The 15,619-nt window shown below is 40.5% G+C and overlaps 1 protein-coding gene across 2 annotated transcripts; it reads left to right on the forward strand.

Moving 5' to 3' along the window:
• Window positions 1-2,842: 2,842 nt before the first annotated feature.
• On the forward strand, window positions 2,843-14,489 carry mfsd2al2 (major facilitator superfamily domain containing 2a-like 2). 2 transcript variants are annotated; one of them, XM_036140893.1, is made up of 13 exons: window positions 2,843-2,954; window positions 3,818-3,942; window positions 4,193-4,325; window positions 6,807-6,885; window positions 7,581-7,744; window positions 8,954-9,062; window positions 10,570-10,691; window positions 10,822-10,905; window positions 10,991-11,074; window positions 11,156-11,268; window positions 11,479-11,622; window positions 11,709-11,873; window positions 13,045-13,506. In XM_036140893.1, exons 1-13 carry the CDS (start codon window positions 2,856-2,858, stop codon window positions 13,178-13,180), a joined length of 1,557 nt encoding a protein of 518 aa, XP_035996786.1. In that variant the 5' UTR covers window positions 2,843-2,855; the 3' UTR covers window positions 13,181-13,506. The 2 variants fall into 2 exon arrangements, with proteins under 2 accessions (XP_035996786.1, XP_035996788.1); XM_036140895.1 differs by lacking the exons at window positions 2,843-2,954; window positions 3,818-3,942; window positions 4,193-4,325 and having other exon boundaries at window positions 6,586-6,885; window positions 13,410-14,489.
• The last annotated feature ends 1,130 nt before the right edge of the window (window positions 14,490-15,619 follow it).

Below are 15,619 nucleotides of genomic sequence, written 5' to 3' on the forward strand. Positions count from 1 at the left end.
TTTCGTAGTATTAGAGTCTCTAGGAATGCAGAAATGTAGAATTTAGTCTGAAGGTGCCGCTTTATATTCAGTTTGGGTCATATTTTTCAATCCGTTCAGTTTTTTTCTCTTCTCTGTCACGTTTTTGAACAACAGTATTTGCTGCGGAGCTGCTAAACAAGGTCATGGGCCTGTTCCTTGTCTCTAAAAAAAGTCCTTTGAATGACCTTCAAAAACATACATGGATGATACGAGGGAAATCCGGGCCTACAGCCTTCCGAAAATGAACTAGAAAGTGTGCGCTCTCTTCTCTCCGGACATTTTTATTAATTTCCATCAGGTGGGCTGTGCTCATATGTCATGTCACGCAAAGGATTGTGGGATTCCTTACAGCTCCTTAGACCAGTAAGGGCGGCGGGCTGTGAAGTCCTAACCTGACTCCGCCAGCTGTATTTCGCTCCGCCTAGCTCCACTCACATCCATCTGGGACCTCTCCATAGGAATTGCCTTTACTGAAGGCTGGGTCTTATCAAAAATCCTTGCATATGATTGGATAAGCCACTTGTCTGTCATCTTTATCGACGTGCTATTTCAACCACTCACACCGAAGCTAACCCGTGACGCTGATGAGAGCGACGCAGGAAAAAACAAAAGTTTTTTTTTAATGTGTTTGCGGCTCTAGTGGCACGTGTTTTATTGACAGTGAGCTGACAGGAAGAGGGGGGAAGACAGGCGGCAAAGCGCCGTGGGTCGGAGTCGATCCCGGGCCGACCGCGTTAAGGACTAAAGGCCTCCTAATATGGTTCACGTTAACCGCTCCGACGCAGACGCGCCCCAGAAAACAAAACTTGCCAAATCTGGTCGGGAGAAGGGCGAAAACATGGTTTCCACCAACAAAAGCCTTCAGAGCCGTTCTCTGATGTTCTTTTAATGAAACAATATTAGGTAGATTGGACAACACGGAAGAAATAGCAGCATCAATGTTAACGCTTGCTTCCTCGATGCGAGCCGCCATTGTTTTTTTTTTCATGGTCGCTTCTCCACTACGTCACATCTATGAAACTCCAGCCCTGCGTTCTGATTGGCTGGACAATAAAATTGGTTGGAGAAATCACTCTCTATGGGAGATGTCCCAGATGGATGTGAGTGAAGCTAGGCGGAGCAATATCAATCTGGTTAGGGTGAGGTTAGTGAAGTCCCTCCTTTAGATTTAAAGAGACGACACCAAAACGAGTTGCTCTCAGACAAACCTCAGAACAGGGGTAAAAGAGGGGCTGTTGGGCAACAACAACAAATAATTCAGACTAAAGCCTCGCTGTGCCACTTCATACAGACCACAACAAAATGATTTAAATTAGAGAAGGAGGACATTAAAAACCTTAATATTTACCCCTTTAAAGAAACAGGTTCACTTGAAGCTACTGATACAGAGGAAGTATTTTATGATTTGTGCTTCCAAGGAAATCAGAGTTTATAATTTTAATTTCATGTAGATAGGGTTTTATCCATCTAACTGAAAGCATTCACCTGGATTAATTTTTTGCCTTTTAAAACAAAAAGCTGCAACAAGTACCTGCTCTAGATGTAAAATGATCTGACTGCAGGAGAGTTCTGCACTTTCAGACAAAAAGAAGTTGCTCGACCAGATTTTAGTTTCACATGAGTGGGATTTGATCACCTCTCCGTGTGCTTGGACAGAGGTCCTTACGCAGAGTTTCCCAGGAGGTTGTTCCTCCTGCACTGGAACGATGAGCTGCTTCAAAACCTTTACAAAACAGCTGGAGGCGTTAAGGAATATCTGCTCAAAACGCAGTGAAGAGTCGCGCAGCACCGATCAGCAGAGGGTGGGTAACAGCCGTCTTCTGGTTTGGAGTCACAACATTTTATCAGAGCTAGTGGTGATTTCTGTCTTTTCATCGAAAATTACGACCCAGCAGTCCAATCTGAGGATTGACCTTGATAAAGAGCAAAAATAAAGTCAGCACAGGCTGTGTTTGCGCTACACTGGAGTTCATCGTTGATTCTTAGATTGTTCTTTATTCGCGAGTGCTCCGTATTGCTGAGGTTTAATGGTCATTTGGCCAAAAGAAACATTTCAAGTTGCTATAGGAGTTTGTTTTTTTAATCGCCTTTGTCAACAGAACAACTTTTGTCAAAGACAAGACTTGTTTAGAAGAATACGTGACATTTTCAGCAGCTATGGATTCCTCTGCCACACCCAAGTGAGCTCATTCATTCAGGGGATGCTGATAAATTTTGCTTTCCTCTAGTGCTTTTCTGTGCAATTCCCTCCGTCTTGTACCATTTAGGGGTTAGGGTTAACCCTACCCCTAACCCTATTTAATTTGTAGCCATCTCTAAACCTTATTCCCAAAGCACAATATTGAGGTCTGACACTGGTGTTGGACAGGAGGACCTAGCTCTTATGAAAAAAAAATATCTTCTGTCAAATTGAGCTCTGGACTCCGTAGGCCAATCCCGTTCTTGCGCACAGTCTCTTATTTAAGTCTTTTTTAACCTTGCTTTTTGACTGCAGACGCTTTGAAAACTATCGGTTACTATTACTACCGATTTAGTAGCAGAAATGGAAGTGGCACAAATCAGGTGTGTTTGGCTGAGAAGATCAGAATTGGGCCATTCACAGTTCCATTGAAAAAGTGGAACTGTGAGCAACTGTTCTATATGGTCATAATTTTTCTGTAGAAGCAGTTTTAGGCTCAGCTCCCAGATTTTAAACACCTTCGGTCTACGAAGTGAGTGGAACATCTGAATATAATGATTTAGGGTTGAAACCGTACGCATCACAAGATAAGACACGACTAAAACCGCCTGTCTGCCCTTTCTCTGGCCTCCAGGAGTCAGGGGGGATCCCGCTGATGAGGAAGATCTGTTTCGCTGTGGGAGGGGTCCCAAATCAGGTCACCTCCGCAGCTATAGGGATTTCTCTGCAGATATTCTTGCTGGATGTTGTGCAGGTAAAAGTCTAACCTGTTATTGTGACTTAATGTTTGGCTGACTTGCATCTGTAACTGTGAGTGAGCAGTCGATGTCCACAGCAAAACAAGAAAACATCAGTTCTTGGTGACTCCTGAAATCCTACCGAGATCAGGGAAACCCATTTTCCTCTCCTCCGACTAAAGAGATTTACTCAAGAGTCTTGTCCAATAGGATGTGCCGAGAAAACCTAAAAAAAAGAAGAGGCATCCTCATAAAATACCCAAACCAACTCACCTAACTGCTTCAGATACATTTGCTCTGATCCAAGCTCCATTTGGAGGATGTGGCTCTTCAGAAAAAGCCCAGTTGTCCTACAGCAGAAACTCATTTCAGCCTTGCTTCAGTGATGCGCCCCATGCTACCCAACACATCAATGGTCTATTAAAAGCAATAAAAGTGCACAGAATTACACCCCCTTTGGGGCAGACGCGTGCCATGCCTTTTAATTATTAGCAGCCACAAAGTTAAGGCTTCTGAGCTTCTCTTCAAAATGAGAAAGATCAAAATAATATGCAAATTCAGGTAAAACCGGTGTGTTTATATTTATGAATCAAAAAACATTGAGAGAAAAAAAACCCTCCTTGGTTAAATTAGCTAATATCTACACTGAGAGTCAAGTCTACCTTTTTCACACTAAGTGAAGAGAATGGCAGGAGAGGTGATAACATCTCCAGAGGTCACAATAAGAGACCTGCAGCAATTCCTTGGAGTGAATATATATCACAAAAACAAAAGATGAATGTTTATCTGAATTTTTACACATATTTGACAGCGGTGCTATTAATTGTGGAGGGTGCTGTACAGAGAGACATTTTCTGACTCTGACTCTGTCATTTACCAGATGAAAGCCTCCTCTGTATCTATGATTCTGTTCCTGAGCCGCGCCTGGGATGCTGTGACTGACCCTCTGGTTGGATATCTGGTGAGCCGCAGTACCTGGACACCAATCGGCAAACTCACCCCATGGTTAGTTGGTCGGCAGAGCTGCATGGCTGCAGCACTTATTCTTAATTTCTCACCATTCGTCCTGCTGAGTTATATAGATCTAAACCAGGAGGAACTGAGTCCAATCCTCGACGGCTACCGTCCTGCAGCCTTTAGCTCCAGCCCTGCTCCAAGAGGCCTGGAAGCTGGGATGAATCTAAAAGTTGCATGATAGCGGCTCTCCGTGGAGTTGAGCACCCCGGACCTAAACCGTCGCCGTTTTGTCTGACAGGCTGGTTGTTTCCACTCCGTTTGGCATCTTGTCGTACGTGCTGCTGTGGTTTGTACCTGCAGACTCCATGTCTGAGGCTGCCCGCGTGCTGTGGTTCCTCACAGCGGCCTGTCTGTTCGAGACCCTCATGAGTGTAAGTGTCTTTACTTTTAACTGTGACAGGACGTCACCATGTAAATGTACCTTATTTTCAGTGAAGTTTTTTTTTCTAAATTTTGTCATTACATGTGTCACAAATCAACTGTTATTGTTTCACATTTTGTCACATTACAACCACAAACTCATTAAAGAAATTCCATACATATTTTATGCAGTAGATCAAGACAAAGTTGCCCATAAATGCGGAAGGACAGGGATATGTGCTTTTCAACCCTTTTTACGAATAGAAATCGTAAACATTTTGCCATGCAAATATATTGCATGGATGCAGAATATGCAGAACAGGGCTCTCCAACTCCAGTTTGTGGGGCCACAGTCACTGAGTTTTTACATGCATGTATTGTATGTGCTGCAACACACCTGCAGGAAAAGGCTGTGCTCAAGTTCTGCAAAGGTTTGGTTGATTCAGGTGTGTTGGAACAGCAATTCATGTAAAAGTTTCAGGACCGTAGGTTTTGGAGCGCCCTTGTTGGTAGATATGATTCCTCCTGCTTTCTACATCTAGAGAACGACATTTGAACCCATTCTTATTTCCTAAGTAACTCGAGCTAAGCCATATTAGGCGGAGAGCATCTGCAAACATCGATTTTGAACTCTTGCAGCGGATTTCAGATTGGATTTAGGACATGGACATTTACTGTGTCATCCCAACACATGAACAGGCTCTGGCTGTATGTCTGCAGTGGTTCTCCCACTGGAAGATGAACCTCCATTTTTGCAGTCTCTGACAGCTTAATTGGATGTTCTGGTGAAGACAAGCATCCCTACTGCATGGCGCTCCCACCACCATGTTTTACTTTAAGATAGGTGTTACAGAGAAGTGCATTTAGTTTCCTGACATGCACAGTGTTTGGATGTGGTCCAGATATCTACATTTTATTGTCATCTGTACATAGCAGCTTCTTTCTCAAGTTTGCTGTGTCTCTGGTCTTTTTCCAACAAAGACTTTTTTTCCCTGGTCTTCCATAAAATCCACATTTATTCTGAGGAGTACACAACCCATAGCCTGCCTAATCAACAGATTTTCTCCCCCCTGAGCTGTGGATTTTTGCAGCTCCTCCAGAGTTACTCTGGGCCTAGTGGTTGCTTCTATAATCTTCTCTCGGTTTAGATGAATGAAAATGCTTTTTTTGTGGGTTTGCTTTACAGGAGAGATGAAGCTTAGGATATTGTTTTATAGCCTAAACCTGGTTTAAACTTCTCTGCAACTTTTATTCTCCAACTGCCTATAGATCGTTTGAGACGATTAATAATGTCCTCAAGTTGCTGTAGTGCACACAAATGAATGGCTACCACCTGATTTTCTCTGTAATGTTTCACTGAAGTATTTGCTGGTAAAATGAAGCGAGAACAGTTTCTCGCTTCATTTTCAGGCTGGAAAACCTTTAGAGAGCAGCAGTGTTACAGAGATTAAATTAGATACAGGTGTTAAATTTCTGCTGATTAGGTGACTTTCGAAGACAAAATGCAATTGCAGGCATAATTTATTTAAATTGTTTTGTTGTGCAAAAGTGTGCATCATTAAGCATGCAATAAGCACAGAGGGCCGTGGTTGTTTTATGACAGAATGTGTCAAACTTTAAGCATAGGGGTGTTTTTTTGCAAGGCACAACATCTGGATGTTAGACAAGAAATTAATTAAAGTACGTTGTTTTGACTTTTATTTATTCCTCTACTATTGTTTGAGCTACAATACCTTTTTAGATTTGACATTTTTAAGGGATTTACTTTGTAGATCCAAGATGGACATGTCAGGGTTTTTCAATCAGCCGTCATACTTGTAGTTTACTTTCTCTTTCCACTGTAAAGTCTACAAAAGCCACCGTTGTCCTGTTTTCTTTGGGCTTCACCTAAAACAGTGAGATTATCAGATAATTGGCCTGTAGTCCTTTAACAAAAGTTTAGGTCCAAAAGCTTTTACAAGTCTTATGCTTTTGGAGATTCTCAGTGACTAGAGAGTGGTTTGTATATTTGGGACCATATCACATATCAAGTTTGATGAAGTCTTTTAAAATGTTGCTTAGCAGTAAAATTAATTTAGAGCAGAAACAATTGTAACAGGAAAAATGTATCTTATTTAGTTCAGTAGACAAACTGGAGATCTTTGTTAGGAACCATTGAAATATCACAGTTTTAGGTTAGAGTCCAAATTACCACAATGGTTAATAATCAAATTTAGCAATTTATCAGTAAAATAAAAGAAAATTGATTATATAAGGTGAGTGTTTGCTGCTTTTTTTTAGTTGAGAAGGGCAGAATCAGTCTTTGTTCACTGTCCTTCACTTTCTTGTTTTAATCTTTCCCCCGTTGTCAACATGGTCACATGGTGGCGGCACTTCCTTCAGCTGTTTGTGCCGTTATCTCGCCCCGAGCTTCATCTCCATGGCTACTGAGTTTCTCACATCTCCTTGGCTGTCAGCTGGTGTCATGTTTTCCTCCTGTTGTCTGTGAGCAGTGCTACCACGTCCCCTACCTCTCACTGAACATGTTCCTGGGAGGACATCAGCGGGACAGAGACTCGGCCACCGCCTACAGTAAGAGGAACCGCAGCCATTTACGAGCTAATACCTCAGAACCACCGGAGTGCGTCTGAAACATCTACACACACCTGTTAGATCGGCAGATTTATGGGACACCAGAATTCAGTAGTTCATGAACTTTTTCTGCCATTGATGTGAAATTTAGTCTTCAAAATTTAACAAAAAAAAAATCATATCTATTAAAGGGGAAAATATGTGCAGAACCGTATCACATCTCACTGAACATACACACCGCTAATGAGGCATTGTTGTGCTTAGCATGGCGCATTCACATATTTCATAAAGATCGGATTTTGGAGCTTTGGACAGATCGGAACCAGTTGAGCTGAACACTGATCGATTCAAGTCTATTTATTGCTGCATCTCTCTTTGTTGGTAGGACACTACCTTGGCTATCTTGTGATGGACGTCTAAATTGTCCCGGAAAATTTCTTCAATCCCATTAGATTTTGGACCAGTCAGACTTTTTAAGTTACCTGTCATCAAAAAGTTTAAACGTGCCATTGGGATCTTTCTCCTACCGAAATTCTTCTGCTAATGTTATATTTTGCAGAAAAGTTATTTATACAAGGATTTCATCTTACAAAGGTTTTATAGACAAGCATGACATTTCTGCACTGCTGCACATTAACACCATCATAAATTCTTCTGGCCATAACTGGATTGACTTCTGGCCTCCTTTTATCCAGGAACGAGCGTGGAGATGATGGCGATGCTGCTGATGTCGGTGATTCAGGGACAAGTCGTGTCTTTGTACAACACTGAGAAGCAGGAGGCCTGTGAGCATCTGGACCAGGTCCATCAGACACCTGACAGCTCATCAGCACCACAAACTGCCTCTCTGCATGAAACGGTACTGCAACATTAACACAGAAATAGTAGGCTTGCTGTTGTCCTCAACGTGGTCCCAGGGGGATCTCGTTACTGTCATTGGCGTGCCGCAGGCATTTTTGTGCAGATCTTTGGAGATATAAAGACAATTTTAATTATCATTTTGAAGAAGTCTGCATCAAAAATTAGTTGGTTTTCACTGAATACATGGAAACTGTAAAATAATTAAGAAAAATTGAAAGGCACCAACCAATATGCCAGTTTCCCCTGATTGGGTTTCATTAGTCATTGTCAGGACAGATGCTGAAAAATAAGAAATTTTTACATTTCATTAAATGCATCAAAACTGGGAACTCCCATCACTCTATAAACCTATTAACCAATTACATGTAGTTTGATACTTTTGTTTAGGTTTAGTATAAATCAGATAAGGCATAGGGACATATGTTTTAATGCCGGAATAAGGTAGATCTTGAGATTTATTGATTTTGTGTTGAAATCAAAACAGCTACCTCTAAAAAAAAAACAAGAAACTGCAGATATTTTTTAGATTCACATGTTGAATTGTTTATGAAACTAAATCAGAAGGTCAGCTTGGCTTGACAGCTTGGCTTTAATGCTGTCTTACGCTTTTGAGCTCTTAATGATCAGTTTAGGTGTGACAAATCTTTAAAAGGGTTCAAGTGATTGCAAATGTCAAACTAACATCTCTGTGAAGTATAGCTGTATGAAAGTTTTTCCACCTGGACATTAAATGAAGAGAAGTGTTATACCTGTCAGTACTCTGAATGTTGTGTTTTTAATTGTTACTGTTAGTCACACAGTTTCCAGAAGGATTTATTCTGGTAATGCACTGGAGGGAAAGTTTAGCATTAAAAAAAATATTGATTTAAAAGGAAAAGGAAAAAAAGTTACCGTTCAGACTGCTGACGCTTTCTCTATATGTTATGTTTATTCCCCTCATATACAGTTTTTTTTATTGTGATGTTAATTGTGAAAAATATGCAGAGCTGTTTCATATTCTTTCCCTAAAAAGTTTTATGCAGTACATTTTCTTACACATCAAATTTTGAGAAAATAGCCTTCATGCTTTACATTTTACTAACTAAAATTAGAGCAACCAAGTAAAAAAACAAAACAAAAAGGTCAGGTTGTGTTTAGTCTGAGTTTGTAGACAGCAAATCATGCATTAATTATGAGATACACCTCGTTGTGTTCATTTTGCTTCCAGCAAAAGGCTTTCCTGACCTCAGCTGGAGTCACTGGTGGCTTGTTCCTCCTCAGCAGCCTGGTTCTGTTCTTCGGTGTGAGGGAGCAGCGGCATGACTCAGTCCGACCTGGTCGGTGGTCAGAAACTACAAATAAAATACTGAATGCAGTGCTGTTAGCAACAAAACACATTTTAATATCAGGCAGGAATAACATGCACAAAAACAAAATGTTGCTTTCAAATGATGATTTCATTTTACAAAGGAACAAAGTTAATTAGAGTAGCCTGGCCCGATGTCCACATATTATTGACCCTGTCGCTAAAGGATGCATTTTTAAAAAGTGGTTTCAGTTTCCCTGGCCACATCTAGACCTGATTGCTATTAGAATCGAGCAATTATTAAACAGAACATGTCTGACAACATGACTCAGGTTAAAAGACCTAAAAAAGCAACACAGCATGTCCCAACATAAAGCAATTCAAAACAAAAAATCTAAAGCCCCACAGATCTCACTTGCCTCAGTTAAGGTCAATATTCATGATTAAATAATAAGAAATAAACTAAGAAAAATTGGTATTCATGGTGTTCAGAACCAAAACTTCTGCTGACCAACAAGAACACAAAGGAGAGTCTCTTATTTACAGAAAATAATCCCCTAGGATTGTTAGCAAACTATGTTGTGAATTTACAAAACACAAGTGGGACTTTTGGGAAGATGTGCATCAAGTTACATCTTGCATAGAAATAAGATAATTTCAGGAAACGTCAAAGCTACAATCAAACTCAGTGGTGGCAGAGTAATAGTCTGGAGCTACTTTGCTGCTTCAAAACTTTACTGCCCTTTTGTAACCGATGGAACCATGAAATCTGCTCTTTAGCAGGAAATGCTTCAGTTCATAACCATAAGTTTGAGCGCACTTGGGTTACGCAGCCAAAATACCTTCGACTGTGATCCAAAATGCAACAGCCCATCCACTTCTGAATGGCTATAGAAAAATTGGATGTTTTTTACATGGTTTAGTCAAAGTCTAGACTTAAATCTGATTAGGATGGTGTGGTGTCCCCTCATAAAGATTATCTATGGTCAAAAACCTTCGATGTGGCTGAATCAAAACAATTCTGCAAAGATAAATGGACCAAAACCCCAACCCTACCCCTCCACAGTGATGCAAAACACAAACGTGATAATAGGCACTGCATGTTTACAAACCTGGCTCTTTTCTTCATAGGGCCACGTTTGTTTCGGATAGTTTTAGTCCAATAGCAAAGGAAGTCGTCATTAGAAAACTGCATTTCTTATTTACTCATGTTATCTTTGTCCGATGTTAGACTTGCTTTATTTGAAATATTTAAGTTTAACCATTGTAATAGACTGGCGACCTGTCCAGGGTCCATTGACAGCTGGAGATAGGCACCAGCAACCCTCGTGACCCCATTAGGGATAGACGTGTTAAAAAATGGATGGATGGATGGATGGATGGAAGTTTGACCAAAAAGCAAAAACAGAATAGAAAACTTGTTTTTACAGCACTACAAAATTCACTGTACATTTCAGCGATCCAACCTTTTTGCAGTGTGGCTTTTATAAAACGTGGCCATAATTAAAGTGATAAGTTTCTTTTTTTTTTTTCCCCAGACACTTACCGTCCTGAAGATGGAACACGGCCGTCCCTTCTGAGCTGCCTAAAGATGCTCATACGTCACGTTCCTTACCAGCGTCTTGTGATCAGCTTTGTCTTTAGTGTTCTTGCTTTTCAGGTACAGTTTAAGATCACCGTCCTTTTCTTTATTTCCCTCCTGTTAACTTTTTTTGTTCAACTCAAACTCATACATGCGTCTGAAAGACCAAGCCGTTAAAGCGTTTTCTTCTCCTTTTGTTTGGTTTCAGATGTCTTTGGGTAACTTTGCATTGTTTTGCAGTCATGCAGCTGGACTGGGAGCTCATTTTCAGCTCCTCTTGCTGGTCCTATTGGTGAGCTGCAGGTTAATGTTGCAGTTTTAGCTGAATTAATTAACAATACGTTTTCTCTGTGCATTTAAAAATAAATCTTCCCTAGATATCTGCTTCAGTCGCAGTTCCACTGTGGCAATTTGTCCTTCTGAAAATTGGAAAAAAGCCCACAGTTTTCATTGGATTTTCAGTAAGAAATTTAAAGCTTTTTTTTAGTTTCCATTATTGTCTGAACACTGTGTGTCTAAAAGGATCTTGGTTTCTCTCGCAGCTCTTCATCCCAGCAGCGATCACAGTTGCCTGCGTTCCCAGCAACCTCCCAGTCTTCATCACCGCGTGCATTCTGATGGGATTCAGTCTGGCGACCCTGTTCCTGCTGCCTTGGTGAGTCAGCCGCCCGTCTAAGTGAAAAGTCTAAAGTCATTTCCAACGCCTGTCGGATCCAATTTGCATGAAAACTGAATGCACAGCGCATGAATTATTCATCAGACCTGACCTCAGCCAGTGATGAGCACTGCAGAAACTTGGTTTTTTCAGACTATTAAGACATCTGCGCTGAAACAGACATGTAATTTTTATGCCTATATGATACAGGTCAATGCTCCCAGATGTGATAGATGACTTTGCCTTGAGACATCCTTCGTTTAAAGACATAGACCCTCTGTTTATCTCTGGTTATGCCTTCTGCAACAAGCTGGCTGGAGGCCTTTCTGTGGGACTTTCAACGATGATATTACAGTGAGTATAACCTCTGTTCATTCTCTGTGCATTCCTTATACATGTGCACATTAGTTGCTATTTCTGTTTGTTCTGCTTCTCTGCAGGATTGCAGGTTACAAAACAGGCGCGTGTAACCATGGCGGTGAAGTGGTGACGGCACTGACTGTGCTGTTCTCACCCGTTCCCGTCGCACTTCTGCTGATAGGGATGGGAATCTTTCACACCTACCCGATCAATGAGAGGAAAGGCTTACGGCTAGAGGAGCAAAAGTATGAGGCTTTTTGAGAGTATAGAGATCTTTTTTTGATCATCACATTATGTTAATACTGGTCGGAACAATGTTGCTTGTAGATGTTAGATCGAGGCTGGTGCAGATCATTTCTCTCCTTTGCTATATGTTGCACATTTGGTCGTTTCATACACAACATTTAAGGGTATGAACCCCACTGCAAAAACAGAACTAAAAATAAGTAACATTTTCTTAGTGTATTTGTCCTTGATTTGAGCAGGTAAATAAGATGATCTGCCAATGGAAAGAGTATTTTTACCCCTAAAATAACATAATTAGATATAATGCACTTAAAAAAAAGTTGATGGAGACCGGTTCTTCCTATTTTAAGTGCAAAAATCTTATTCCATTAGCAGATTATTTTATTTACCTGCTCAAATAAAGTACAAATACGCTAATTTCAAGAGAAATTAACTTATTTTTAGTTCTGTTTTTGCAGTGCCCTCTCTCATGGGACGTGTCAAGTTCATGTTTTTTACATCTCCCTTAAGGAACCAAGCATTTAAACAAATTTACCATAATCTATTTATAATCTACTGCCTATCCTCTAATGTTAAATTGAAGAACGATATACAGTTAGCGCTTGTTGTCCGTTTTTTATGTATTCTTCTGAACCGTTAACCCCCATTTGGGTATTAGCCGCTAGTTGTGTGCACATACCATTATTTGACTAATCTAATAAACAAATGGGGTTTTTAGACTGCATTAAATTTTGGTTTGATCAAAGATCCTCATCTTGTTAATAGATGTAAGCATTGTGAGAGAGTCAGGGATGAAATGAACAGAAATGCAATGGTGTGAAATTGCGGGGGGAAAAAAGGTGAAATGACTAACTTCCCTGTGTTTTATACATGCAGTCGTTATATTTAAGGTCATGACTGAACTTGAATTTATCCAATTGGAAGACAGCAAAATTAGACTTCCAAGTACAATCGGTAAAACCCCATTAACAAGAGATTTGCTGCTCTGAATCATTCCAGGTTTGAAAGTTATGCTGGTGTCACTTTTTAATGTCTGAAATAACCCCTGAGGCCTTTCAAAACAACCTACAGTATGTAAAAACAGGGAACAATAAATAATCTAATGAAAATAGTAAAAAGTATTAAATAATTCACCCATCTGTTGTCTTCTGCTTATCCGGGATGCCAAAGGCATTCCCAGGCAAGAGGGGACATTCTCTTCATAGAGTTCAGGGTCTTTCCCTGGGTCTCCTCCCAGTGGGATGTGCCTGGAAAACCCCTCATGACCACAGACGAGGGTTGGGATGTAGACAGACTGGTAAATTGAGAGTATCTTTGTGAGAGATACAAAGATACTTAAAGACTGACTGGCAGATTTTTAAAACACTGTAGTATTATTAAAAATCTGCCAACATAGGATAGTTTTGCTTTGTTTAAAATGTAACCCTTTGGTTTTAAAAATGGCCAGAAATCTTGTTTCACAGAATATGGGACAGTGGTGACATAAACCCTAATGTGTTCTAAGGCTGAATATCACTTTTTCCTCCCACACATAGCGAAAGAGCCTCCTCCTCATCATCACCAGACCAGAGAGAGCACTCAGAACAGCCAACAAGTTCTCGACGGTCCCGTGTTGATGACCCAGAGCCCAACAGATTTCACAGGTGTGAACTATCCCCATGCTGTCAGTGCTCAGTCAGGCCATCCTCTTCCTCAGCCGCATCAAACAACCCTGATGGAAATTACAGCAGGAAGGCATCACCAGTTCAGTTACAAGTAAATCCTCAGTGGCAAACACCGATACGCTACCACCCTGATGAACGCTCAGAAGAAATCACGCTGAGTCAAAGCTTCGCTGTTAATCTTCCCCTCTGTAGAAGGTCCCACGTCCGATCCAAGGTGTCCTGGGTGTAAGGGGAGGAGACCTCAGAGTGGTACTGAGGGTTAAGCCGGGCGTACACTGTACAATTTTATTTTTTGCCCTTTTTGGGCCGATGCTTCAGTCCTGCGAGAATTTTTTTGGATCGGGCCGAGTTTCAGCTGCATCGTGTGTCCGGCGTCGTGTCGTATACAGGCGGTAACGAGGGGCGATTAGCCTCTCACGACCGCCAGGAATTGCACGGTCGGATGAAAATCAAACATGTTTGAAATTCACTATAATCTATAGTGAATCTATAGCAGCAGTTTGATTATTTCAGCTTTGTTTAAACGTCGTGTCATTTAATTTCCCTCTGTGTTGTAGATTCAACCGTTGTTCCTGTGTAGCAGTAGATCCAAAATAAAAAAAAACCCAAAAACAATTAGCTGAACCACTCCTTTCTCCTACATCCAGCTGTGACTGCACTCACAGCATGCACCTCTTTAACTAAGAGACTTCAGTTTTACTTTATCATCATCATCTCCATAGCGAAGTGTCCAAACCTAGATGGACGTGGAAACAGGCCAGAAACAGACAGATGACAGAAGGATGACCGGTATCCATCTGCTGTGGTTGAATATCTGGCACCACCCATCTTCCTGTAAAGCTTGGTTACCATGGATACTGGACACAACCGGTGGATGATCATTACTGTTTATCAAGTTTACTTTACTGTTTACTGTTTTATACATCACTACTGGCTGCACAATAAATAATAAATAAATAATAAAATAAAGAAATCACCTTGGGCTAGCATTTACTTATTTACATCAATCTCATTACGTTGTTTTTTTTAGGTATGTTTTACAAGGTCAGAATGCCCAGGAAAAACTAATCCATGCATTTATTTTTAGTAGACTTGATCACTGCAGCGGTGTTTTCACAGGTCTGCTTAAAATAAAATGGATCAGACAGCTGCAGCTGATCCAGAACGCTGCTGCCAGCGTCCTCACTAGGACTAATAATGTAGAGCACATCACCCCAGTTCTAAAGTCCTTCCACTGGCTCCCTGTATTTCAGAGAATAGACTTTAAAATACTTCTGTTAGTCTATAAATCCCTGAATGGCTTAGCACCTAAATAAATCACAGACTTGTTATCAGTGCATCAACCCTCCAGACCACTCAGGTCTTCTGGCTCCAGCCTCCTCTGCAGAACCAGAACCAGACATGGAGAAGTAGCATTTAATTCCTATGCTCCACTTATTTGGAAGAAACTTCCAGAAAACTGTAAAAGTGCTGAAATCTTGATTCAAAGAGTTCCTTTGAATCAAGATTAAAAAAACACATTTGTTTAGGATTGCCTTCGACTGTTCTAGTTAAACTGTTTTACTGAAACATCATTAGTTTAAGTTAGTAGTCCAACTGTTTTTAATATTTGCTTTTAGTCTCTATTTTCCCGTGTCTTATTTTGTTTCTACATTTTATTCCAACTTGCTTTTATTTCTGTTTTATTTTCCTATATTTTAATCCTGTAAGGCACTTTGAATTGTCTTTGTACTCAAATGTGCTATACAGTGGCACCTCCCGAAACGCTTCATAGGGGTGGCCAGATGGAGCCGCTTAAACTCTTGGGATGGCACTGAAACTAAAAGCCATAATTCCATGATTTTATTCTACTGTTGTAACAAAGATGCCTGTAGAAAACTATCAGAAAGACTTAAACGCTTACTAATATCTTTTGGTTTTTAATGTTTTTTTTATTATTTTTAATGTTCCTACTGATCTAATGTGCATAGACCAATAACTGTATAGTTAACATTTGGAGTTGAACAACAATTCCTTTTTATTGTGTAATTATATTTAGAATAAGGTGTACATTTATTAATTTATTGGAAAACAAAACAGTT

The sequence above is a fragment of the Fundulus heteroclitus genome, chromosome 1, assembly GCF_011125445.2.
Source record: "Fundulus heteroclitus isolate FHET01 chromosome 1, MU-UCD_Fhet_4.1, whole genome shotgun sequence".
NCBI classification, from domain to species: domain Eukaryota; kingdom Metazoa; phylum Chordata; class Actinopteri; order Cyprinodontiformes; family Fundulidae; genus Fundulus; species Fundulus heteroclitus.

Excerpts from the sequence above, each read along its gene's own strand:
- mfsd2al2 (XM_036140893.1), top strand. The coding sequence starts at position 2,856 with ATGAGGAAGATCTGTTTCGCTGTGGGAGGGGTCCCAAATCAGGTCACC. Across the intron at positions 2,955-3,817 it reads TCTTGCTGGATGTTGTGCAG|ATGAAAGCCTCCTCTGTATC; the intron begins GTAAAAGTCTAA and ends GTCATTTACCAG. Across the intron at positions 7,745-8,953 it reads CTGCCTCTCTGCATGAAACG|CAAAAGGCTTTCCTGACCTC; the intron begins GTACTGCAACAT and ends TTTTGCTTCCAG.